At 39.9% G+C, this 26,573-nt stretch overlaps 1 protein-coding gene across 2 annotated transcripts in view; it reads left to right on the top strand.

The window, feature by feature from the left end:
* Window positions 1-26,573, top strand: part of CCT2 (chaperonin containing TCP1 subunit 2) — a gene marked incomplete at its 3' end in the record, with an annotated part of 54,885 nt that overhangs the window by 15,444 nt on the left and 12,868 nt on the right. Inside the window, exons 3-15 of one of the 2 annotated variants that reach the window (XM_082253361.1) lie at window positions 180-245; window positions 3,039-3,150; window positions 3,235-3,311; window positions 6,730-6,842; window positions 8,691-8,893; window positions 17,030-17,130; window positions 17,632-17,759; window positions 20,684-20,787; window positions 21,417-21,536; window positions 21,692-21,820; window positions 21,907-22,010; window positions 22,114-22,213; window positions 23,822-23,963. In XM_082253361.1, the coding sequence (XP_082109487.1) occupies window positions 180-245; window positions 3,039-3,150; window positions 3,235-3,311; window positions 6,730-6,842; window positions 8,691-8,893; window positions 17,030-17,130; window positions 17,632-17,759; window positions 20,684-20,787; window positions 21,417-21,536; window positions 21,692-21,820; window positions 21,907-22,010; window positions 22,114-22,213; window positions 23,822-23,963 (1,499 nt within the window). Of the gene's footprint in view, window positions 1-179; window positions 246-3,038; window positions 3,151-3,234; window positions 3,312-6,729; window positions 6,843-8,690; window positions 8,894-17,029; window positions 17,131-17,631; window positions 17,760-20,683; window positions 20,788-21,416; window positions 21,537-21,691; window positions 21,821-21,906; window positions 22,011-22,113; window positions 22,214-23,821; window positions 23,968-26,573 lie in introns of those variants that run through there. The other variant, XM_082253362.1, reaches the window with a different exon arrangement.

Genomic DNA, 26,573 nt, shown 5'->3' with positions numbered 1-26,573 from the left:
CAGTTGTATATTGCACAGACACACTTATTTCCCATTTTTATTTTTTTTGTGCGTTATTGCACACAAAACTTTGTTAGTGAACATGTACTAATGTACCTGTATTTGTTTAAGCTCTACTATACAAATTTCTCTTTGGTTGTTAGGTTACGAAGTTAACTGAACATGTTTTGTATTTTTAGTCGTCTTTTGTTGGAGCTATTGCTATTGGAGATTTGGTGAAGAGCACACTGGGACCAAAAGGCATGGTAAGTGTTGAACTCAAACATTTTAGGATACCAATTGCATGTTGTTGTTTCCACCATGTTGTGGTTTCATTAGCACCCTAAGAAACATGGCTTTGCATCTTAGAGCACCTAACAAGGTTTCTAAATAATTTCTTGTTGCATGGTTGCAGCAAATCTCTTTTTGCTAATGTGCACCTGGTACATAAGGAATCAGACTGTGAGGGGCCACAAAACACAAGTACCTATAGATGCAATAGAACAGAATATTAAACGGAAAGTAGACACTATGAACAGGCTCAGTTCTGGGATAAATTCTGTTCAATTTATTCATAAATAGCATTGAGGACATGATCACTAGGTCAATCTCCGTTTTTGTAGATGACACAAAATTAAGCAGGACGATGACTTCACTTCATGATGCAGAAATCATACAGAATGACCTGAACAAAATAAGAGTGGGCAACTACCTGGCAAATGAGGTTTAATGTGGAGAAGTGTAAGTTATTGCACTTGGGGACTAAAAACGTAAATGCAAAATACGCATTGGGGGGGGGGGGTAACCTTCTGGGGGAATCAAGAATAGAGAAAGATCTGGGAGTCTTAGTAGAAGATAGACTAAGCAATAGAATGCAATGTCAAGCTGCAGCTGCCAAAGCCGGCAGAATATTAGCATGCATAAGGAAGGGGATATACTCAAGAGATAAAACTATAATCCTACCACTTTATAAAACTCTGGTCCGGCCACATCTGGATTACTCTGTCCAGTTCTGGTCACCGATCCTCAGAAAGGATGTGCTGGAACTGAAGAGAGTCCAAAGAAGGGCAACTAAGCTAGTTAGGGGATTGGAGGACCTAAATTATGAGGAGCGTTTACAAGCGCTTTATTTATTCTCCCTAGAGAAGACGCCTGAGGGGGAAAATTAAAGCGATTTACAAATACCTTAACGGTGATCTCAGCATAGAAAAAAAACTATTCAGTTGCGAAGGAATGTAAGAGGACACTAGGCCATACAATGCGACTGGAGGAGAAGCAGTTTAACCTCAGGCTACGCAAGGGGTTTTTTACACTAGGGTCATTAAGATTGTGGAACTCTCTTCCACAAATGGTGGTTACTGCAGGGGAGTATTTCTACTTTTAAAAGACTCTTGGACATACATCTCCAAGATCAAAACATTCAGGGGTATGGGAAATAAATTTGTCCCCACACACCTACACAGGTTGAACTGGATGGACTGTTGCCTTTAGTCAGCCTCAACTACTATGTAACTATGTAACAAAATGTATGAGCAAGTTGTTATGCCAAGCTAAATACAAATAATGTTTACCTGCATCTTTGGTGCAATTACACTTACTGTATTTGGTAACCCCTCCGGTCTGTCCTCCTATTCCTATACTTCTTCTATTTTGCTGTTAGTGTGGCAAAACAATGTGACTATACATTTTTATTTTGTTGGTAATTGGCATTAAGCTGGCCATATGCTGACTGAATTTCAATCAATGAGTTACCCTGTTGGCACCACTCGGCCCAACATCCTTCGATTTTAAAGAACAAAGGAGCCAGGTGCAAAATTGTTCACCAAACAGTGCTTGCATCCAATTGGATGCAGTCACTGTTTGACTATTCTGACAGTTGGTGGCAGAATACAATTGGTGTAGGTGCAGCGGGACATTCATCACATGGATGTTGGCATCTGTTAAATGTCTTGTTCACGTAGGCTGGTAATCTTTGGGTATATGCTTAGGTTTCTACTTTCTGTTTTAATATTACACCTTTCCATGTTCCCCATACAGGTAATTGGTTTGGTTCAGTAGGCAGGCATTAGTTCCACCTATTAGTACAGCTGACCTGTTCCTATTGTAGTACTAGTTGGAAATCAGAAACAGCATTTGAATATTATTGATAAACACCTAGTTTTGATAACCATGGCATTATCAACTTTGTCTTAAGTCGCCTTTTGTTTGAATCACTATTGCTGTGACTGCATGTATTATTCTAGTAAAATTAAAAGGGCTTTCTGCGAAGCTATTATATTGCAGCTGAAAATATTCAGCTTTTCTCCCCTTGCTTTTAAGGACAGCACCTGGAGAGAGCGTAGCTCTACCCACTTCCCAGGAGACACTGCAGCCAAAGGCCTCCAAATTTGGCCCCTTCCATCATGCCCTCAGTTATTGTGTTTCCTGCGGTCACAGTGGAAGCGCTGCAGGAAACCCAAGGGGGAGGTATTGGTGGTACCTCTGTTGTTTCTTCTTGGACCATCCTAGCACCCCGCTCTCCTGCACAGAGGGGGGGTTTTCCGGTGCCTGCCTTCCTCCTCTGGCCTGGGAGTGCTGGCCAGCCAGGAGTTCAGCCCTGTGTGCCTGAAGCTTGGTGGTCTAGGAGGTAGCCTGGATGTGCGAGAGCCGTGTAGATGTTGTTGGCTCCCAGCATTTTGTGTTCTGGTAGGTGGGTAATGTCATTCCGGTGGGCGGGACTTCCGGCATGTGGTTCCAGGTGTTGGAACGGAAGGGGGAAGGGGCAGGGGTCCACTAGCGCGTCCTTCCTTCATCCTCGGGATGGGAAGGTTTTAAAAAGGCTGATTCATTAAGTCTAAACTGTGTTTTTTTTTTTTTTTTTTTTTTTTTGCGCGCAATGCAGTGTGTGTGTGACTGCATTGAGGGAATTAGGCTTAACATATAATGCAATAGGATAATTGTCTGATATACATATACACATGCATTTTAATGGGTGCTTTTACATTGTGTCAAACATTAAACTTTTCTAAAGATCATACAATATGGATTTCATGTGCCTATCATTGCTATCATCATTCCAGGACAAGATTCTTCTCAGCGGTGGTAGGGACAGCGCTGTTACTGTAACCAATGATGGAGCAACCATTCTGAAGTCTATTGGCATTGACAATCCTGCAGCCCAGGTGTTGGTTGGTAAGATATATTTTATTGGTTTTAATGCAAATTCTTGCTGAAATGGTCTCTCTGCTTTTGATTCACTTTCACTTTTTATTTTAGACATGTCTAAAGTCCAGGATGATGAAGTAGGTGATGGAACAACATCAGTGACAGTGTTGGCTGCTGAACTTCTTAGAGTAAGAGGATGCTAAGTGTTTTGCTTTTAGTGCATAAGGCATGTTTTTTTAACACCTGTGTGCTCTTTCAAAATTCTAGAAATTAAATCATTACCTTTGGGTGACAAACCCACTTGGGAATTTGGATTTACATGATAGCAGTTTAATAGTTACAGTGAGCCTTAATGTTTAAACAAAGTCTGCTATTTGACTAAAACACTAAGGTGATCTAATTTTCAGTGCAATTTTTTGTACTGCAGCTACAGTGCGACTTGGTGCATTATTTATACTTTATAATGTGTTTTTTACTCCTGTGACTCATCCCTAATGTCAGCAGGGATGAGTCGATGATTGCTAGGGAGCTGGCACCCGCATGCGTTCTAACGATGACTCATCCCTGCTGTCAGCAGTCGGGAGGAGTCATCAGTTGTGGAGTCTCCACTGCACCCGCCAGCATCCTAGCAAGTCATCCCTGCTGACAACAGGGGATTTCCCACTGACCGCAAAATGTAAACAAAAAAGCTGACAGAACTATTTGTTAAATGGTGTACAGGTCCTCCCTCAAATCCCTACCCATACCCTTCAGGTCTGGTAGGGCTTTTGAAGGGAACCCCACGCAAAAAAAAAAATGAAATGGGGTTCCCCCCAAAAGCCATACTGGACCCTTATCTGAGAATCCAGGCCAGGAGAGGATGGGGACAAGCGAGCGTGAAAGAGTGGGCTACAGAACACCTCGTCTCCATTCACCAAAAAAAAGTCAAACTGTCCCGTGTTTTTTATCTGCTTTTGACAAGTCCTTTTTATTAAAAAAAAAAATAAATAAAAATGTTCCCTGATGTAAATCTATTGTTACTCATGAAAATGCTAGCTGCCATGGCGCATGAAAAAATAAATCCGCTTCCCGCCGAACTCTCTCGCTCTTGTTGCTTGAAACTTGGCGAATAGCAGTGTTCATTTTTCCTACTGCTAAGTAAACAAAGGGGCAATGTCGCGTTCAGTGGGCAGCGGGGTTTTTTTTTTTTTTTTTGTGTGTCGGTGACAGGCTTTCTCATGATTGATGATGGATTTTCAAAATTGAATAAAGAACTTTTCAGAAATTGCCACTTATGTTTACGTTTGACATTTTTGGTGAATGAGTACCCCATACTCATTCTCATGGGGGTGGCTGGGTCTGATAGCCCCCTTTTTTAAAGTTTTTTGCCAGGGAGGGGGCAACCTCTCCCCCCCCCCCCCTCTTCTTTCCTGGCTTTCCGGCTGCATGCTTGGATAAGGGCCTGGTATCGATTTTGGGGGGGCATTCATTTTTTTCTTTTTTTGCCATGGAGTCCTCTTCAAAAGCCATACCAGGCTCGAAGAACCTGGTATGGATTGATGCGTTTCACTGAAGTATATGGACCACAGAATTGCACTTCATGGCACCAAAAAAGCACAGGAGCTTTCCCCAAAGTTGCATCACAGCTGCACTGCATTGATATGAACGGGGCAGCATTGGAAGCATGATAATGAAGGAAACAAGTAGAAAGGAAGCTTCCATAGCGTAAAAATGGCTAAAATGTCTAAAACGTGTTAATAAAACCAAATGGTGTACTCTTATTCATGTGTGTCTCAACTGGCACATGTAGAACAGAAAAACATCCTAGCCCCACCCCACGTGTTTCGTATTCTGACTTCCTCCTTCCACCCCTGGAGGATGCCAGATGACTAAATGCATAGGGCTGGGTTAGGACGTGATGTTACTATGCATTCCGAGTTCATGCTCGGAGCTTGGTTTTCAACCGGATGAGCCTCGTTAATACGATCTTGCTGTTAAACTTGTCAGTGGAGACACAAAGGAATGCAAGTACATTGCTTGGTTTTAATGAACAGATACATTTTCGATGCTTTTACACTATGGTAGCTTCCTTTCTTGTTTCCCTCATTGTCTGAAAAAAAATAAAAATGTTAAATGGGTACAGTGTTGCATGACGGCGGATTTGTCATTCAAAGTGTGACAGCACTGAAAGCTTAAAATTGGCTTGGGCAGGAAGGGGGGTAAAAGTGCCTGGTAGGCAAGTGGTTAGAAAATATGAACACACCATTATAGCGGTGATAGCACTGTCCACTTTTAAAGAATAATAGTTGTTTGAGGTCTTGCTGTCCTGTCCAGAATTGAGTTTGGAGTCCGATTTTATATCTTTTTATAATTTTTTCCGTGGGGTAGTTCTAGAGCTTTTTTTTAAACGAAACAAATTGTAATGCAGTTCTTCAATAGATATACTATATGAAATTAGTCATACCACCACTAACAATGCTCTGAAATTGCAAAAACACAAGTACAAAAAAAGGAATTGCAATAAGGGGGAGGGAGACACAGTCCTAATATATATTTTTAGTGAAGGTCCTTGTATAACAGTATAACAAAATGTCTTTGTGATTATAGTCAATGTGCTTTTCATTCCAATTTTGTAAGCTTCCACCGCCCTGCACTGAAAATGAAAGCACACTCCCAAATCTTTTACCTTTTCTATTATGGAAAGGTAAAAGATCTTTGTTAAACTCATGTCGAGATCTTATCCCACTGAGTAGATTCCATCTCCCACCCAAACCAAATACAGAATGGTTGCGGAGCAAGTAATTTGCATGTAATATCAAACCATTACTTTATTTAAACACATAACTGGTGCATATAAAATAACACTAGGGGTGTGCGCAAAAAAAGCACTTTCAGGTCATGCATCGGTTTATCAAACAGGCAGTCTCTCTTACTGCATTTTTTTTTTTAATTGTAAATTGTTTTTGCAGTTTCACACAGTGGTGGTAGTATGATGTATTTAACATTTTTGTTTATTAAAGCACTGCACTACTTTCTTTCATTTGTTCCTGTATCAAGGGTGTACTGAACAGTTTCTGGTGTAGCAGTAAGGGACTTCGAAGGTGTGTTTGTAATTCAGGGTTATTTCCAGTTGAATACGTGTATCTGGCAAGCACGGAAAAATTTAAATATTGCCTAAAGTCCACTATATAAAGTACGGAGGACAAACTAAGAAGTCCAAGGAATTGTCTGTAGACCTCGGAGACAGGATTGTATCTTTGCTTTGGTCCTTATGGTTTTCTCTAGTTATGGTAAACCATCTGTATGTTTTTATAGTCACTTGACAAGATAAAAAAAACATTGGTCTGGTCTTATTTTAGTTACTGTGTTGTCAAAGGACAATTTTCCTAACCATGGAGTGTTTAATATACTCTGCATATCTACACCTTCTCCCAGTTCTATTGATGTGTTACTGCAAACATCTTGTCCAAAGATATTTAGGAAACTTATGGACTGTACTTATCTTCCATTAGTTGTTGGTTTCTGACTCACAGCAAAATGCAAAGGAAACACTTTGTTGTGTGAGCTTTCTCATACATTACAGGTGGTAATAATAAGGCTTTCAACTAAGAATTCTTTTATTTTCAGGAAGCTGAATTGTTGATTTCCAGGAAGCTTCACCCTCAGACTATTATATCAGGATGGAGACAAGCTACACAGGTGGCCAGAGAAGCCCTACTGAAAGCAGCAATCGATCATGGGTTAGTTTGCATTTGCTTAATATTTATTTACAATATTGTAAGATTTGTATGCATGTAGTGATAGGATAAGGTGCCTATATTTCTTAACCCCAAAGTAATATCACTGTGGTCTAACACAAGGTACTGTTTTTGCACTTTTCAATTCCATTAGTTCCTCTCTTCTTATAACCAAGAATGACGGTGAAGTGATATTTAATAAAAACTAAAAAATGATGAAATATTTGCAATTCAGCGTCCCCGTTGTAAGGAAGAGAAAGCGGCTGATGGGTAGCTTCCTGATCATCCTTTTGTAGTGCAAATAGAGATGGTTTCCTCTTTTTTTCTTTTTTTGTTTTTTTTTTTTTGTTTTTTTGGCGTGTAGACAACCCCTTTAGTATCAGTATAAAATGATTTTACATTTTGGAGCCATTTTGTGGAGCAATTTATTTTAACTGTGATCCTTATTTTATTTTGTGAGTATGCTCAGTTCTAAACATTCATTCACAAATGTAAATAGTGCACAGTAGTAAATAGTGAAATCTTTAATGCATTGAACACTTAAAGAGGCGCTTCAATTGTTTTTCTGAAAATAGCAGCCTGCAAAAACTGTAGCTGCCGATTTTCAATAAATGAACACTTAACAGTCCCAGGATCCAACGCTGTGCTCACACAAGGAAGCGTCAGGGAGCGTCTTTGGTCCTCGATGCCAGCATCTTAACTATGGGCACCTGGCTGTGACAGCTTGTGGCGTCACAGCCTGGTGGCCACTGTGTGACCTGGGCTGCACATTGTGAGTGGTCCTGTAGTCTTCTGCGACCTGTGACATGTCCCAGAAGACTGGGGAGGTGGGGGGACGGAGAACTGTCAAAACCAGCTTAAGCCCCCCCCCCCGCAAAAAAAAAAAAATATTGTCAAATGTGATAATGGAGGAGGTGGCTTTAAAGAGGAACTACCACTTTTGGGGGTGAAGTTCCACTTTAACTAAAGAAAATCTCTCTGTTTCTCATTAATATTTTGTCTTGTGTGTAGTCATTTTTCCTCTAATTGTAATTTTTCTTCATGGCAAAAACCTTTGTGAAGTGACTTGTTATCAAGCTACAAATGCATTTGGTAATCCAAAATAAAGCATACTTTCTCCTAAAAAATAAAGATAGCATCCTTTGCCCGAATTCATTGCCTAGGCGACAATGATGTTCACCGCTATGTCCAAAACAAGTAAAGTTTTTGACTTTCGATTAAAAAAAAAAAAAATAGGTTGCCGGTAAAAAAAAAAAAAAATATATATATATATATATATATATATATATATATATATATATATATATATATATATATATATATATATATATATATATATATATATATATATATATATATATATATATATATATATATATATATATATATATATATATATATATATATATATATATATATATATATATATATATAATATTTTTTTTTTTTTACATTGTAAAAAGCATTGCATAAAGCATTGCACCCGTGATCAGTAGATCATGGGTGCTGCAGACACTTAGTAAGCTGTCTGCCCATACCTCCGATACTGGTAGGCAGTTACTGAATGGTAGAATCAATGGAATATGAGAGCACTCGCTAGTGCCCTCGCAGGTAGTTGAGAACAGCTGTGCTGTTTTCAAACTATGACAGCAGGTGCAGGAACAAGATCCCCCCCCTCCAGCTGTCACAAAGTGGGGAGCGCAGGCAGCAGGAGGTGGGGTCACTAGGAGCATGTTGCACCCTAAATGGGTGTAACATGCTCCTAAAGGTGAACTTAGTCTTTAATTTTTGCAGTATATGTCTCCAAACACATCTAATTTGTAATCCTTTTTATTTGACTGTCTTTCATAGAAATGATGAAGAGAAGTTTCGGGCCGATCTTTTAAACATTTCCAGGACAACCCTGTCTTCTAAGCTGCTCACCCACCACAAGGATCACTTTGCTAAATTGGCTGTGGAAGCTGTTTTGAGACTTAAAGGCTCTGGCAATTTGGAAGCAATTCATGTCATTAAGAAACTGGGAGGAAGTTTAACAGATTCTTATCTGGATGAAGGTACATTTTATTCATACCTAAACAAAAAGATTGGAGTAAAAATCTATCTAAAGATAGTTTTCTATTTAAGATTCATTATTAATTTATTCAGCATGAAATAGAGCTTAGTTATGTAGCATGAGGCTGTATATTCTGCAATATTTACTTTTTTGGTATACTCATTCATTGAGTCCAAGCTCTGCTAGCTCAGATAACATGCACTGCATTGATGCATTCACAATTTCACAGTAACCAGTTTACCAGCAAGAATGAGTCCTTACATTTAAAGAACGCCTGTCATTTTGGATCATCATGGCAGCGCCTGTTAGCGGCATCCCCTCACCTGCAGCCGTCACGTCCCTCACCTTGTTTTTATTACTTCCGCATCACCAGTGGAAGTGTTCCTTCGGACCCCCCCGGATCCCACCCCCTCTCCACCATCTTTGGCTTTGGGCTATCCTGCTCCACGATCTCTAGCTACGGGACCCCCACAGCACCCTAGAGTGACACCGAAGACTTCAGGACCGGCTTGTTTTTAACCCCTACTATCAATAAACTTCCATGACACCCTTGTGCCAACACTCCATTGCAGTGTTTTGATTTACGGGACATGGCTATTTACCACACCTTAGTGCGCCATCCCTCTTTCCAGCAATCTTCATAAATAGATACCAAACATGTTCATAATTAAATTTGCGCATGCCCGTGAAATGGTTCACAATCTACATTACCTAAAGTTATACATAGGGAACGCTTTAAAATATTTGCAGGTTACTAGTTTAGTGTGAAAAGGTGAGCTCTGGTGCTAAAATTATCTACATTTGTGCTTATACCTCACGTGTGGTACAATCACTGTTTACATATGTGAGTGGGACCTACATTCGCGTTTGCATGTGAGCACAGGGGTGCTTTACATTTTTTTTTATTTGATTATATCTACCTTTTATTCGAAAGCTGGTCACTTGCTCAACTGTACATGATGGAAACAAAAAACAATCCTGCGTGTATGTGTGTGTGTGTGTGTATATATGTATGTATATATGTGTGTGTATATGTGTGTATATATATATATATATATATATATATATATATATATATATATATATATATATATATATATATATATATATTTCTCCACAAAAGTGAGTAGACTCCTCACATTTTTGTAAATATTTTATTATATCTTTTCATGTGACTGACACTTTGCTACAATGTAAAAGTAGTGAGTGTACAGCTTGTAGAACAGTGTAAATTTGCTGTCCCCTCAAAATAACAACACACAGCCATGAACGTTTAAACCACTGGCAACTAAGGCGAGTACACCCCTAAGTGAAATTGTTCAAATTGGGCCCAAAGTGTCTATATTTTGTGTGGCCACCATTATTTGCCAGCACTGCCTTAACCCTCCTGGGCATGGGAGTTCACCAGAGCTCACAGGTTGCCACTGGAGTTCTATTCCACTCCTCCATGACGACATCACCGAGTTGGTGGATGTTGGATACCTTGCACTCCTCCACCTTCCGTTTGTGGATGTGCCACAGATGTTCAATAGTGTTTAGTTCTGGAGACATGCTTGGCCAGGCCATCAGCCATAAACGTTGATGGCTGTGTGTTGTCATTTTGAGGGGACAGCAAATTTACACTGTTAAACAAGCTGTACACTCACTACTTTACATTGTAGCAAAGTGTCATTTCTTCAGCGTTGTCACATGAAAAGATATAATAAAATATTTACAAAAATGTGAGGGATGTACTCACTCTTGTGAGATACTGTATATGTGTAAAGAGCCAGTCAGCTGTGTCCAATCACAGTGTAAACAGGATTTGCCAGTTATCAACAATCCTCTGAGAGCGATAACCGATAAATCCGCACAGGGGACATCTGCCCTGATAATCAGGGCACTTTACTCAGTGTCTTGATTATCAGTGCTGCCCCACCAGTGCTAGGAGTCAGTGCCCATTAGCGCACATCAGTGGAGAAAAATTTACAAACATTTTTTTAACCAAAACTAAAACTTTTCGTTCTTTTTTTTTTTTTTTTTTTTTTTTTTTCCGTTTGCTTTGCTAAAAATAAAAAACCCAGTGGTGATAAATGCCACCAAAAGAAAGCTCTATTGGTCTAAAATTTTGTTTGGGTGCAGTGTTGCATGACTCTTCACTTGTCATTCAAGGTGCGACAGCGCTGAAAGCTGAAAATTGGCTTTAAAAAAAAAAAATAGACTTTAATATTGCTTTAAAGTGCCCAGTAGGCAAGTGTTTAATACAATTTGAGCTGGGTTTACTTAGTATTGTTATCAAGCTATATTTTCTTCTTTTGTGGTGAATCTCATATTAGAGGATTCAGACCATTCTGATGTGTTTTTGAAAACGTATGCTCGGAGGTGATCAGTTCTCTTTACTGTGGAGCAAGCATTTTGGGTGTCTCAACTCCTGTTTTTTTGTTTCACATCTGTGATTAACAAAGTAACCACTGAAAATGATTAATACTGATTGGACTTTACAGACATGGAAGAGAAGACGGCATTTAAAATATTCATAAATTTTTATTCTACATAGTGTTGACACACATTAAGTAGAAAAACCAAACTCTGATCTTTATCTTCTCAAAAGTGCTTCAGTGATCTCGTCACCCATGTACAAATGTATAAATCCGGATATAAATATGTGGAAAAAGTCCACAATGTGATCCAAATGTGAATAAGGAAACTTAATGTGCTCTGTGCTTCTCCTTCACCCATGACGCCAAGCCTCTCGCCTCACATTAAGACCCCTATTCCAAGTGGGTCATAATCAGCTGTCCGTCCTGGGGATAATCGCAGTATGGTGTAATGGACTCCACAGATATTCAGTCTAATAGCATGGATATGCCTCATCCACCAACCTCCATGCTTGGCAAATAAAGATCAGCTGTTCAACCTCTAGGGATAATAGTGGTGTGGCAGGTATAGACAGTCTTGGGCTGGATCAGGTATCGGATCCCTTCCAAATTTCCTCAAATACAAAAAGAATAGGATCTAGTGCTCTGTCTCATCAAATACTTTATTAAAAAATAAAGATGTTACAATGAGGGCACATCAGCTGTACAGGCTGTACAGATGATATGAGAGATCAGGAGATCTCTCTACACTGAAGACTTACGATGAAACTTCCACAGACAGGCTCCGTCCCCCCTCCCCCACACACACAGCCTATTTTTTTTTTCTCTTTTAGTTGGTTTTTAGCCTTGCAACAAATGCGTAATTTGTACAGGCAAGGGTGGTAGGAATAAAAAACCAGATTTTACGTCTATCTGTACAGGAAGGAATTCTAAATATAGATACTTTTAGATCATGTAAATACCACACACGTTGTGTAATTTACTTCAATGTACATGTGGAAAACAATATGTCGGACGGACTACTAGGTGGCTCAGGGATCGTTTGAGGGAGCATATCTAAAATATAAAACGTTGGTTTAAGAACCATAGTCTGTCTGCACATTTTAGACCATTCCATGTTAGGAATCCAAAGGATCTCACCTTTGTGGGTATAGACAAACTGAACTCCAAATTGGCATGGGTGTAACAAAACAAGAAGTATCTAAACTTGAAATGCGATGGATTTTTGACCTTAGATCCTATGCACCCTATGGGTTAAAAAAAACTACTGCAGTTTATTTACCACAGTACCCGCAGAAGATTTTGATTCTTTTTTTTTTTTCTTTGGTTACCACTGCTACACTCCTTTTAAGTCTTGAAGAAGCAGAAATTAGAAAAGTACTGACCTAATGGAGTAGCACTTGTTTATAACCACACTAGGGTACTGTGGTAAAAAATAAGTTGCAGTGGTTTGTGTCAACGCTTGCTTTTACAACATGTTTTATAGATTTTTTTTTTTTTTTTTTTTTAACGATTTTGTAACAAATATTTGACTATTTTTAACTTTTGTGTTCTGTTTTGAGCCTGTAAAGTCTGAACAGTATTGGCACAAACAAGCGGCAACTGCCCCAACCTAGAACTGGCCTTAACAGCAAGGAGCACATGGATGCAGCGACTTATGTCAAACAAAAAAACAAAGAAAAGTTCCAAGTTTAACTTGCCAACTAGCCTGCAGGTGCTGGCATCCTTACTAAGGAAAACAGAAAGTGAAGCCTTGTGGCTTCACAGCCTGTTTACTGCTGCGCTCTCTAAATGGTCCCGCTGTCTTCTGGGATCTGTGTGGGGAAGGAAGCCGTAAAGCGGAGCTTTCACTTTTGGACGGAACTCCACTTTAAAAACAGGTTTAGTTTACACACATTTGCAAATGTATGCGTAAGCTAGAGGCTGCTACAAGGCTCCCTAGTATTATCTGCCGTCCTAACTCTATAAATTTGGCCCTTTAGTGACTAAATAGCCTTCATAGTAGAAACCCATATAACAGGGCTTGACAAATTTGCCTGAAATCTAGGAGCCAGCTAAAAAAGTTAGGAGCCAGTTTTTTTTTTTTTTTAAACTAACAACCAAGCTTTATTTAATAAAACTGATACTAAATTTACACATAAATACGACTAGAACCCCACTCTCCTATATAGCGCAATTGGATGGAAACAGACTGTCTGTCTCTTTCCATCCGATGCCATCTGAGCCGATCCACGGGATGGATAGAAAATAGAACCACCATCCGTCTGTTTTTGGCGGGCAGGGTCAGATGGCGGCAGATTACCGCTCCATAGAGGAGACTGAACGGTCCGATCAGGTCTGCCTGAAAAACTGACAGGCGGACCTGATCAGACAGCCCGTGTGAAAGGGGCCTTTGGCTGTGGCACGGCGATGAGGAAAAAAAAAAAAAGATATATATATATATATATATATATATATATATATTTTTTTTTTTTTTTTTTAATAAGAATTGAAGAAAAAAAAAGAAAACATTTTTTTATTTTTTTTTTTAATAATTAAAAAAAAAAGAAAAAATTATTATTTTTTTTACATTTAAAAAATAAATTAATAATAATAACCACACTCCCTGTCCACTTACCTTTAAGCAAAGGTAACTGGACAGAGAGATGAAGCCTTAAAAAACTTCCCTCTCTTCTCCTCTTTGGAAGGAGAAGAAAAGGCATTGAGAACATGCATTACTCCCGGCCACCACAAGAGGGCGCCAGTTCCCCTAGCTTCTCATCTCACAGAAGAAGGCCGAAAAGCCGGGGACTAAATTTCTGGACAGCGTGGAAGTCCGTGAACTCGAAGAGGAGGTGGGGGGCGCAAAAGGGACAGGACAGCTCAAGCAGGGCACCCCAGGCGCCAGGTCGCTAATTCTAGTCGCAAATGCGACCTGGCGCCCGGGATTTGTCGAGGCCTGCCATATAATAATGAACAGTATTGATATATTTTTTTTTTGTGCTTGACTTGTGTATACGGATGTGGCAAGCAACAGGGTAGGTACTAATATGGCCTGAGAGATTACCCACTTAACAGCCCTGGAAGGTTTTACTCCCCCTTAATGACAAGGCCATTTTTGAGATTTGGCACTGCGTTATTTTAACTGACAATTGCATGATCGTGCGACGTTGTACCCAAATAAGATTGATGTCCTTTTTTTCCCACAGCTTGCTTTTGGAGATATTTGATTAACTCCACGATTTTTTTTTTTTTTGTGCTATAAACAATAAAAGCGACAATTTTTAAAAAAGGAAAAAAAAAAAAATATATATATATATATATATATATATATATATATATATATATTTATTTTTTTACTTTCTGCTATAAAACACAGCCAATAACATTTTTTTAAAATACGAGTTAATCAATTTAGGCCAACATGTATTCTGCTACATATTTTTGGTAAAAAGAATTCCAATAAGCTTATAGTGATTGCCTTGCAAAAGTATTCATATGACTTTTTACCTATTTTGTTATATTACATGCCTTAAGTTCAATGTTTTCTTAATCTGTTATGTGTTGGATCAGAACACAATAGTCTAAGTTGGTGAAGTAAAATGAGAAAAACACTAAATAAAACTATTTTTTAGAAATAGAAAACAGAAAATTGGCATGTGCGTATATTTATTCACCCCCTTTGTTATGAAGCCCATAAAAAGCTCTGGTGCAACCGAATACCTTCAGAAGTCACATAATTAGTGAAATTATGTCCACCTGTGTACAATCTAAGTGTCACATGATCTGTCATTAAATATACACAACTTTTTTTGAAAGGCCCCAAAAGGCTGCAACACCTAAGCAAGAGGCACCACTAACCAAACACTGCCATGAAGACCAAGGAACTCTCCAAACGAGTAAGGGACAATTTTGTCAGGGTTAGGTTATAAAAAAAAATATCCAAATCTTTGATGATCCCCGGAGCATCATCTAAATCTATCATAACCAAATGGAAGAACATGACACAACAGCAAACCTGCCAAGAGACCGCTGCCCAACAAAACTCACAGACCGGGCAAGGAGGGCATTAGAAAGGCAGCACAGAGACCTAAGGTAACCCTGGAGGAGCTGCAGAGTTCCCCAGCAGAGACTAGAGTATCTGTACATAGGACGACAATAAGCCGTATGCGCCATAGAGTTTGACTTTGAGTGGCCAGAAGAAAGCCATCATTTTCAGCAAAAAACAAAATGGCACATTTTGAGTTTGCGAAAAGACATGTGGGAGACTCCCAAAATGTATGCAGGAAGGTGCTCTGGTCTGAGACAAAAATAGAACTTTTCGGCCATCAAAGAAAACGCTATGTCTGGCGCAAACCCAACAAATCACATCACCCAAAGAACACCATCCCCACAGTGAAACATGGTGGTGGCAGCGTCATGCTGTGGGGATGTTTTTTAGCAGCTTGGACTGGGGAAACGGGTCAGAGTTGAGGGAAAGTTGGATGGTGCTAAATACAGGGATATTCTTGAGCAAAACCTATACCACTCTGTGCGTGATTTGAGGCTAAGACGGATGTTCGCCTTCCAGCAGGACAATGACCCCCCAAGCACACTGCTAAAGCAACACTTGAGTGGTTTAAAAGGGGAAACCTGTAAATGTGTTGGAATGGCCTAGTCAAAGCTCAGACCACAATCCAATAGAAAATCTGTGGTTAGACTTGGATTGCTGTTCACAAGTGCAAACCATTTAACCTGAAGGAGCTTGAGCAATTTTGCAAGGAGGAATGGGCAAAAATCCCAGTGGTAAGATGTGGCAAGCCCACAGATTTATCCAAAGCGACTTGGAGCTGTGATTGCCGCAAAAGGTCGCTCTACAAAGTATTGACTTTAGGGGGTGAATAGTTATGCACATTGTCTTTTTCTGTTTTGTCCTATTTGTTGTTTGAAGATTTTTTTTTTTTTATTGTGAAGCAAAGTTGTGGACATGTTCTGTAAATTAAATAATGCAAATTCTCAAACCATGTTAATTCCAGGTTGTGAGGCAACAAAACACGAAAAATGTTAAGGGGGTTGAATTCTTTTGGCACTCCTATATAGACCTTGGTTTATCCCACTAGGTCGCCCAGTGGACAGTTACTACTTTTAAAAGTTCTTTGACTGGATTTCCCCAGCCCACACCTTCCTGCTATGTTCATTATGCTTTAACCCCTGTGGGGGTGAATGTTAAGAAGATGTAATGCCTTTAACAATAAAAATTGTACTAAAAAAAAAAGTAACTGACAACACTAAAGCTTATGCCTTCAAAAAAAAGCCAGCAATGAAGGCTCCAATATTTCCCAGCAGATACCTTTTTAAGGCTGTGTCTTTCATATTACTTTCCTACACTTCACTTTACCTGGTCACTAACTGTACTAGATAAGATTTTTACAGGCTTTACTTTTATCTTTGTGGTGGGCTGTGTCCAAAAACTTAACTGTATTGAAGATCTCAGGCTGCCCTTTTTATCGGATACCTAGAGGTTTGTCGAATTCCTGTTACCCCGTAGCATGCTATTGTTTTTTCTGCCGAGGGAACCAGCTATTCAACACACCCAGAAGCAGTGGATACCAGGATGTCTGAGATATCAATACAGCAAAGTTTTAAGACCCATCTGCTGTATTATGTACAATTTGGAACCGGGTTTATTTAAATATTTTTAGCTTTTAATCTTCAGTTTAGTAGATTTTTATAGAAACCATGTGTGTGTTGCTTTTTGTATTTTTGTGAAATCTTCCTGTTTAACCCTTTTGCATCATTCAAACTTCTGATTTCTCTTTTAGGTTTCTTGTTGGACAAAAAGATCGGTGTGAATCAACCAAAACGCATTGAGAATGCCAAAATACTTATTGCTAATACAGGAATGGATACTGACAAGATTAAGGTTAGTTATTTTTGTATGCTTTAACCACTTAAGCCCCAGAGGATTTGGCTGCTCAAAGACCAGGCCCTATTTTGCAAATCGGCACTGCGTGACTTTAACGGACAATTGCGCGGTTATGCGACGCTGTACCCAAATGAAATTGACTTCCTTTTTTTCCCACAAACAGCTTTCTTTTGGTGGTATTTTATCACCTGTGCTATTTTTATTATTTGCGCTATAAACAAAAAGAGCGACAATTTTGAAGAAAAAAAATAAAAATTTTCACTTTTTTTTTTTTTTTTTTTATATGAAATTCTCAAAAAAAAAAAAGTTAAAATTATTAACATTTTAGGCCAATTTGTTACAGGCTCGTGGGCGAGCGACGTACCCCTACGTCATTTTGCCTGTAGGGGGCTGACTGCCGCAATATATAATTGTGCAGCTGTCGGCAAGTGGTTAACCAATGTATTGTTTTTTTTTTGTTTTATTACTTTGAACTGTTCATGAAATTAATTCCTTTAGGTGTTTGGCTCAAGAGTGCGAGTAGACTCAACTGCAAAAGTGGCAGAGATTGAGCAAGCAGAGAAGGAGAAGATGAAAGAGAAGGTGGAACGAATTCTGAAACATGGAATTAACTGTTTTATCAACAGGTACTGATAACTAAGTGGCATTTATAAGTATGGAAATTGATTTTTCTGTGGAGAATCCATTGCCTTTCAGGTCCTTACTGTATTTTTTATTTTACTTTTTTTTTTTAGATAAAATGAGGACCTGTCTGTTCTGTACCATAACATTGATGCTGTAATATACTGACTGTACTGTAATTGACCTTTTCAGAATGCGCTTGCCTTCTTCTGGGCAGGTAAAGGTGTTAAAGGGCCATTTCAGATTTCTAGGTTTTAGGTAAAGTGTGTATTACATACTTTTCTATTTATCTCTCTGGAGTGTGTGTTTTCTGGAAACTACACCAAAGATGTAGCAAATAGTTTTTATATTCATGCAAGACACAAAGACCCAGAGGTGTGTTTTGACCTGATATTAGTGACTCTGAACCGCTAGTTTAGCCAATGAACTTTGTAATCACCTTGCCTCTAAAAACTGTCCTATATTACAGTACTGTAGAATTATAACTCTTCCAGATTATCTAATGTCATTGACTTTCCCACCCAAAGGATTGGGATGAATGTACAGGTAATGCTTACAGATTGACCCTAACTTTCCCTTTTTTTTTTTTTTTTCTGGGCTTTAGTGTTGCTTGACAGGTTCATGTCGGCCTTCTCTGTGAATTTTAGATTGGATTAAAAAAACAAAAAAACTTGAAGTAAATATGTTTAAAGTGATTGTAGACGTTCAACGTTGTGTGTTTTTTTTTTTTTTTTTTTTTTTGATTTTTTAATAAACAACATGTTTTACTTACGTGCTCTGTGCAGTGGTTTTGAACAGAGCAGCCACAGTTCTCTTATATCTCCCATTGATGCTCCTGGCCCCTCTCCCTGCTGAGTGCCCCCATAGCAACCCGCATGCTATGAGGGCACTTGTGTGGACTTACGAGCCACGCTGTGTCCAGGGCCGGACTGGCGTACCGGGATATCGGGAATTTTCCCGGTGGGCCGCTTTGAGATGGGGCTGATTTGAGATAGGGACGCCCGCTGCACTCGAGCACCGCCGCCGGATTCTTTTCAAATTCCTACACCAGCCGCTGTGAGCGGCATGACGTCATATCCGGCGGGCAGCGGCTGGCTGCGCGGCGGCGTATCTCCTCTCTGAGTCCTCCTGAGAAGTTTTCTGGTAAATCTAGTTCAGCCGCCTGACCAATCCATTGTTTTCCTATGACTTGTGATGCAAATAATGGAAAAGATTTCAGTTGGGGAGATGACGTGTTTAATACTATAATTAGAGAGATTCGTCTTCTCTTATAACGTGTCTGCGTGTTCCTTGGTGCGGATTAGGCAACGGACTGGTTCAGCCCTCTATCTGATCTGTGATCACTACAAATACCAGGCAGTGACGCCACCCTCCCCGGCGCCACCCTCCCTGACCTAAGTTGCCCTGTTCAGCCAGGTAAGAGTAAACTGGCTTGGGAGGGGGGAGTCAGCATTGTATTAGGGCCCATAATACAATGCTGATCCGCCCGCCCTCCTCCTAATACAATGCTGTTACCCCCCTAAATTTAGGGGGAGGGGGGATCAGCATTGTATTAGGGGGAGGGAGCGGGGTTCAGCATTTTATTAGGGGGGGTCAGCATTGTATTAGGGGGATGGGGGGGATTAGCCTTGTATCAGGGCCCCTAATACAATGCTGATCCACCCCCTCCCCCTAAAACAACGCTGTTCCTGCTGGCCCCCTCCCCCTAATACAATGCTGATCCCCCCCTGCCCCAAATTTAGGGAGAGGGGGGATCAGCATTGTATTAGGGGGAACAGCATTTTACTATGGGGAGGGGGGTCAGCATTGTATTAATTAGGAGGAGGGGGCTGGGGGGGTCAACATTGTATTAGGGTGGGGGGGATCGGCATTGTATAAGGGGGGGAACAGCATTGTGTTAGGGGGAGGGGGGCAGCATTGTATCAGGGGGAAATGTAACTTTAAACTGGTAACCTTTAGAAATTTTTAAAGTGTTGCCAATGGGGATTTTTAGGTACCAATGTTTGTTGCCATTCCACGAGCATGTACAATTTTGAAGCATGAAATGTTGGAAATCTATTTACTTGGCGTAACATTATCTTTCACATTATCGAAAATAATTAGGCTAACTTTACTGTTTTCTTATTTTTTAATTTAAAAAAAGTGACTTTTTTCCCCAAAAAATTGCGTTTGTGAGACCTCTGCACAAATTCGGTTATAAATATTGCAAAAATCTCCATTTTATTCTTTAGGGTCTCTGCTAAAAGAAAATCTATAATGTTTGGGGGTTCTAAGTAATTTTGCAGCCAAAAAAAAAAAAAAAAAAAGATTTGAAATTGTAAACAACGTGTCGGAAAAAGGGCCAGTCCAGAAGTGGTTAAATTATGTTTCATATATGAATACTTGATGACGTTGTGCTGGTATGACGACGCAATGCTATGGGGCTGGTATGTCATTTTTTCCAGGGCTGGTTTTCATACCCAGTCCGGCCCTGGCTGTGTCCATATATTGACACACACAGTGCGGCTGTCTTGTCCCTGCTTTCTTCTCATAGGCTGTTTTTGACAGCAGCAGGAGCCAATGGCTCCTGCTACTACCCAGCCTCCTGTGAGAGAGGGGAGAGAAGAGCAGCACTCTCCCCCCCCCCGCCATATTGGCACATTTACATATGCAGGTTTTAGTCTTGTGCTTTGCAGTGCTACACAATATTTGTGGTGTTTTTGCTGCTTTTCCCAAAGCAAGTCAATAGGTTGGCAATTTTTAATGAAAATAATGCACTCCCTCTGTGTTTACTACCTTATTTAAACATTTGCTACAATAGAATAAATATAGGACAGTAAGAGAGTAAGCAAAGTTAAACACTGCAATAACTAAAAATATGTGCTTACTAAAAATGCACTTTACCTTGCATTTAATGTAAATCTTTTTTTTTTTTTTTTTTTCTAAACAGGCAACTGATTTACAATTACCCTGAACAGTTGTTTGCATCGGCTGGTGTTATGGCTATAGAACATGCAGATTTTGTGGGTGTGGAGCGTCTGGCACTTGTGACAGGTAAACGTTTAAGTTAAGGACCCCCTCTGTATTTGGTATTCCAGAAGCAAATTAAGAGACTGTTCATGTCAATCCAGTTTTAAACAAAACTTCATCACCACCACAATACATCTTTCAGATACCTTTTGTTAGTATTCAAATGGTCGTCTCTGCACCCAGAAAGTTAATTCTTAGGTGCACACTCTCTCTGGCTTCTACTTTAGCTCTACCTAGACTTACACCAGATAACAACACTGGGGAGCCAGAGCTGAAGAGAAGGCCACAGTTAAAGCATGCACACAGAGTAAGGGAGTTTCGCTAGAACATGGAAAACTATTTCAATAACAAAGATGCCTTTCCCTGATTTAAAAAAAAAAAAAAAAGTCTGCTGTTATGTGGTAATGTTTGTTTTGTGGACGTGACAATTTCATTTGAATATACAAACATTTACTGCATATATTTCAGCTGTAGTTTTCCTATTAATGAACAATCATATTGACTTATACAGGTCAAACTGTCCAAGAAATCTAAAGACAAATGATGTGCTTAAAATTTGCTGTAGTAGCATACTTGTGCGATCTATGCAAAATTGTGCTAAAACAGTCTGCTTTCCTTTTTTTCCCCTCTGATGTATCTTTTTTTGTTTTCAGGAGGAGACATCACTTCCACTTTTGATCATCCTGAGCTCGTAAAACTTGGAAACTGTAAACTTATTGAAGAGGTCATGATTGGAGAGGATAAGCTCATCCATTTCTCAGGGGTTGCAATGGGTATGTATGTGTTTCTAAATGTGACACTTTTTTTCTCAAACTTTTGCAGCAGCTGTTTAGGTAGTAGCTGTTTAAGTAGAGGGTGCACTTACCATAAATTACTGGATAAACCCGAGAAGGTTTTTTTTTTACATAAATGTATTCTGACTATTCAGGAGAAGCTTGTACAATTGTTCTTCGTGGAGCAACACAGCAGATTTTGGATGAAGCAGAGCGATCCTTGCATGATGCTCTTTGTGTATTGTCCCAGACCATTAAGGATTCAAGAACCGTTTATGGCGGAGGTATTTCATTTGAGTTTATTCATTCTCAAATTGCTTATTACAGTCCTGCTCTTTTCTATGTAAGCATTCTGTTTGTGATCTTTTAGGATGCTCTGAAATGCTGATGGCCCATGCAGTAACAGAGTTGGCCAAAAGAACCCCTGGCAAGGAGTCTGTGGCTATGGAGTCTTTTGCCATAGCTCTCAGAACGGTAAGCTCTAGAATCTCTAAGAAGAGTGAGCATGTTGCTTGTGATTATTTATGTACAAGATAAAAATCAAATGTATTTATGATGTTTTTTTTTTTCTCTATAGCTTCCAACTATCATAGCAGACAATGCTGGCTATGACAGTGCTGACCTGGTGTCTCAGCTCAGAGCAGCTCACACTGAAGGAAAGATGACGTATGGACTAGGTATGTGCAGACGTTCTGAATAAAGATTTATTTTAAAGAAAATCAGTGCCAAGAGAAATACAGGGTTTTCACTGCAGACCTCCGATTCTAAAACTGCTTGATATCTCGTTAGTCACTGATGCAGAACAATTAATCAAAAAAGCAGTTTAGATTTCATTGGATGCATATGGTTCCAGGTCATGCATGATCTAGAAAGGACTGAAGTAAGATGATCAGACATGACTGGCCAGGTACTAGCATTTTTTAGGAGAATAATGGCAGCCTTTGCATTTCTTGATGCACAGATGTTGTTTAGGTTTGCTTTGGAATGGAGGCAGTATAACCAGCCATGTGATCTGTGTGCTTAAAGCCCAATTCTGAGAAAAAAGTTTTTCTATGCAGTGGGGCTGTACACATACAGCACGGGTTAACTGCTCATTGAGGTCTAGGGGATATGAGAACAGGGATATACTTGCCTAATCCTCCCTTTAAGATCGGTCCCTGTGGCTCCTGTACCCTTGCAGTCTTCTGCGGTGGACTGTTCCTGACATCACCCCTTTAGACCTGCTCTGGATTTGAGGGGGGGGGGGCACTGTTTGCTGGTGGAGCAGGGGATCAGGTGTGTATACAGATTTCTTCTCCCCTGGATAAAATGAGAAGTTGACCCATGCAGTGCAGGCACAGCTTCATTTTTGCCTAGAGTTGGGCTTTAAAAAGGAAAAAAAAAAGTTAATAAAATGCTAGTTTCATTAGTGCTTCCTTTTTTAAAAATACAGTATGTTCCTGATCCTTTCATTTGGAATGTTTTTGGATTCTGTTTTTTTTTTTTTTTTTAGTTTGGGTGTCTCTAAGGTTAGGGTTTAAGAAAGTGTTATGGTTTATAGATATATTCAGGTTATTATTAATAGGAGCCTAAAATCGTACACCTCCTTTAATACAACCTCGCTTGTGCAATCAAAGAAGCTGTTGCCAGACTTTAGCTTTACTTTTAACAGTTGGGATAAAGAGAACCAGTCACAATTGTGCTTGTGCTAGAATCTGAACAGTAGCAAATGCAATTATCAGAGCAGTAGCTGTAAGATTTCAGGTGAACTCTTCACTATCTGGGTTAGCCTGGAGGCCTTCTCAGTTAGGGCCTGTGTCAAGTTTTTATGACTGTAAAACCCACCTAAAACATATCATGAGGATGTTCCTGTCAGTGAAATCGAAATGATCTCCGAAGCATCTATTGCCGATTTCAAATTGATACAGTAGACTCAATCCCAAACCCCAGGTCCAAAGTTTAGCTAAATAAGGGTGAATTAACCTTTTGAAAATTGCTGACAGTCATATTATTTAAAGCAAGTAATTCTTCCATAATGTGCTAAATTGCTGTGCGTACTAGCACTTTATGGCATATACCGGCAGGGGGCCCCCTAAAAAGAAACAAAATACTACTGATCTTAAATACTACCGCTTTTAGGACTGAAAATTCTTGCATGAGTCCAGTTGTGACTGAATCTATTTTAAGGTGCTTAATTTACTGAAAACAATGTACCACTGTGACCAGTATGTGAGGGCTGCAATTGTAGATGGGGAGCTAAAACATTGCTGTAGAGATATGAATATATGTTTTATATTACTTTGTAGACATGAAAAATGGCACCATTGGAGATATGGGGGAGCTTGGAATAACGGAGAGCTTCCAGGTGAAGAGACAAGTTTTGCTGAGTGCTGCTGAAGCCGCTGAAGTTATCCTACGTGTAGACAATATTATTAAAGCTGCACCAAGGTAACAAAAGAAATATCATATTTTTTAGTAACAGATTTACCTATTCTTTTTTGTACATTATGAACAAATGTCCTTGCTGATGGTTTTTCCTAAAATGCTACACAAGCAGCCATCATTTTTCTTGGTGGATCTACTATAGGGAACGTAGTGTACGACCGTGCTATATAATATATGGCTGGAAGACCTAAAGATTAAAGCATGCCTTATGCACACTGGATGCCAAAAAACACCCCTTTTTAATTACATTTTTTCTGCCTCTAAATGCCCCTCTGTTTAGAGATCGACCGATATAGTTTTTTCATGGTCGATGGCGATTTTCTTGCCACCCTTCAGGCCAATAGCCGATATTCTGCACATTTAAATTTTTTTTATTTAATTTTTTTTTTTTTTTTTTTACACTGTCCTTTTAAAAAATAAAAAAAAAAAAAAAAAAATTTTGATCACTTTTACTGCTGTCACAAGGAATGTAAACATCCCTTGTGACAGTAATAGGCAGGCGCATGTACTCTTTATGAAGGGATCTGGTTTCAGTACCCGGAAGTGATGTCATGACCTCGTTTCTGGGTTTTAATATCGGAGACCTGATCAGAGCCAAATGCGGCTTTGCTCGTGTCACCGGCCAGCCAGTGGCTGGTTTTCTCCGGTGTCCCGGGGGAGACCCCACTTCTTGTAATGACAATCGTGCGGCTGCTCAGTCGCATCAGTTGTCATTACAAGAAAGACGACCGTCGGCTCTGATCAATGGTACCAGGGTGATGCCTCTCGCTGCTGGCATCACTCTGGTACAACCACTTGAAGAAATATCGGCATGTTTGTGGCTGATACTTAAAAAAAAAAAAAAAAAAAAAAGGGAATATTGGCCGATCCCTAATTTAGACCATGTGTCCATGCGCACCCAGGTGTTTACATGCATTTAGAGGCAAAAAAAAATAAAAAATACTTGCTCAGGAGAGGAGTAAATGCAAACATGCCTAAAAGCTAGGCACGTTTATCATTTGAGTAATTATTCATCTTAATGGCTACAATAAATTTAATATTGTGGACAATGAAATGAATGAACTTCAAACCGCTTGACGCATCTGAGGTTGCCTAAAGTGTTTGCACGTTTTTTTTTTGTTTTTTTTTTACACTGCCTTTCTCTTCCCAGGAGAAAGACATTCAGCAGAGCTGGGCCCTGTGTTTGAGGCCTATAAGTGTTTAAACTATTTTGTTTTTATGTACAGGCATACCCCGCTTTAAGTACACTCACTTTAAGTACACTCGCGAGTAAGGACACAGCTTGTTCAGCTTGGCATGACACTACTCCCGGTTTTTAACATTGGCGTCTATAGGAAATCTTGGTCAGCTTGACATGGCACTGCTCCCAAACCATAAGTGACAGGGATACCAAACTTAGGGAGCATCGAGAGGGGACCCAGGACTACAACATATCCTGTTTGTGGCTGGCCAGCTTGCCTAGGTAATCTACTATGTCATAGTCCTGAATCCCCTTAACATGCTCCCCAAGCTTGGTGTCCTTGTCACATGGTTTGGGAGCAATGCCATGTCAAGCTGACCAAGATTTCCTATGGAGCTAGTGTATTTACATGCATTGAGAAATGAAAAAAGGTATTGCTTCCCTTTAAGTACATTTTCGTTTTACATACATGCTCTGGTCCCATTGTGTACTTAAAAGTGGGGTATGCCTGTATAATGCTTCTGTATTGGAAAGGAAGTAGCAATACAGATTAATATGGTGATTCACAAAGAAATAGTACCAACATCACTTGCGACTGCTCATAATGAATATACAGGTATTTCTATGGATATAAAAAGTGGATGTGATATAAATGTCAGAAGTTTAAATTAAACAATGAAAACAATATATTGTGCATTGATCAATAAGGAATACACAATTTCGAAGAGGGTGGGAGGTGATAAAGGGTTATAGGCTCAGGATTACCACCAGAATGGGGTGAAAGGCATTGAATAGGGAGAGAAGTAGGAGTCCAGTCAAGGTAAGGCATGTAGCTATGTCAAGGGGATGCTGTAAGGAGAGTTCCAAAATAGTCGTTATCAAATGTTAGACATTTACCGGTTGCCGACCGCCGCACGACTATATACGGCGGCGCTCAGCCCCGGCCAGGCAAAGTGACATATAAATACGTCACTAGCCTGTCGCTTGGGAGCCAATAGCGGGCGAGCGTGTGCCCGCGAAGGCGCACTCGTTCCCTAGCAAGTCCGTGCGTGTGACCAGCGGACCTGATGTCCGCCGGTCACTCGGCGATCGTCGGTGCAGAGGGAGAAAGGCAGGCGGCTAATGTAAACAAGCCGCCTGTCATTCTCCCCTGTGTAGGAATGGTGATCATACGGTTCTACTTTATAGGACCGTTGATCACTGTTCCTACACCAGTAGCCATGTCCAATCACAGTTAGAAGCACGCCCCTAGGGACACACTTAACCCCTCCTTCCCCAATAGTTAACCCCTTCCCTGTCAGTGTCATTTTGCAATAACAGTGCATTTGTATAGCACTTGATTACTGCAGTAATGTCACTGGTAACCCCAAAAGTGTCAAAAATGTCAGTCAAGGGTCCGATCTGTCCGCCACAATGTCACAGTACCGCAAAAA

This window comes from Pelophylax lessonae, assembly GCF_965119305.1.
Source record: "Pelophylax lessonae genome assembly, chromosome: 4".
Lineage (NCBI taxonomy): Eukaryota > Metazoa > Chordata > Amphibia > Anura > Ranidae > Pelophylax > Pelophylax lessonae.
Note: the sequence above shows the minus strand (reverse complement) of the source record. Positions and strands in the feature narration are given on the sequence as shown.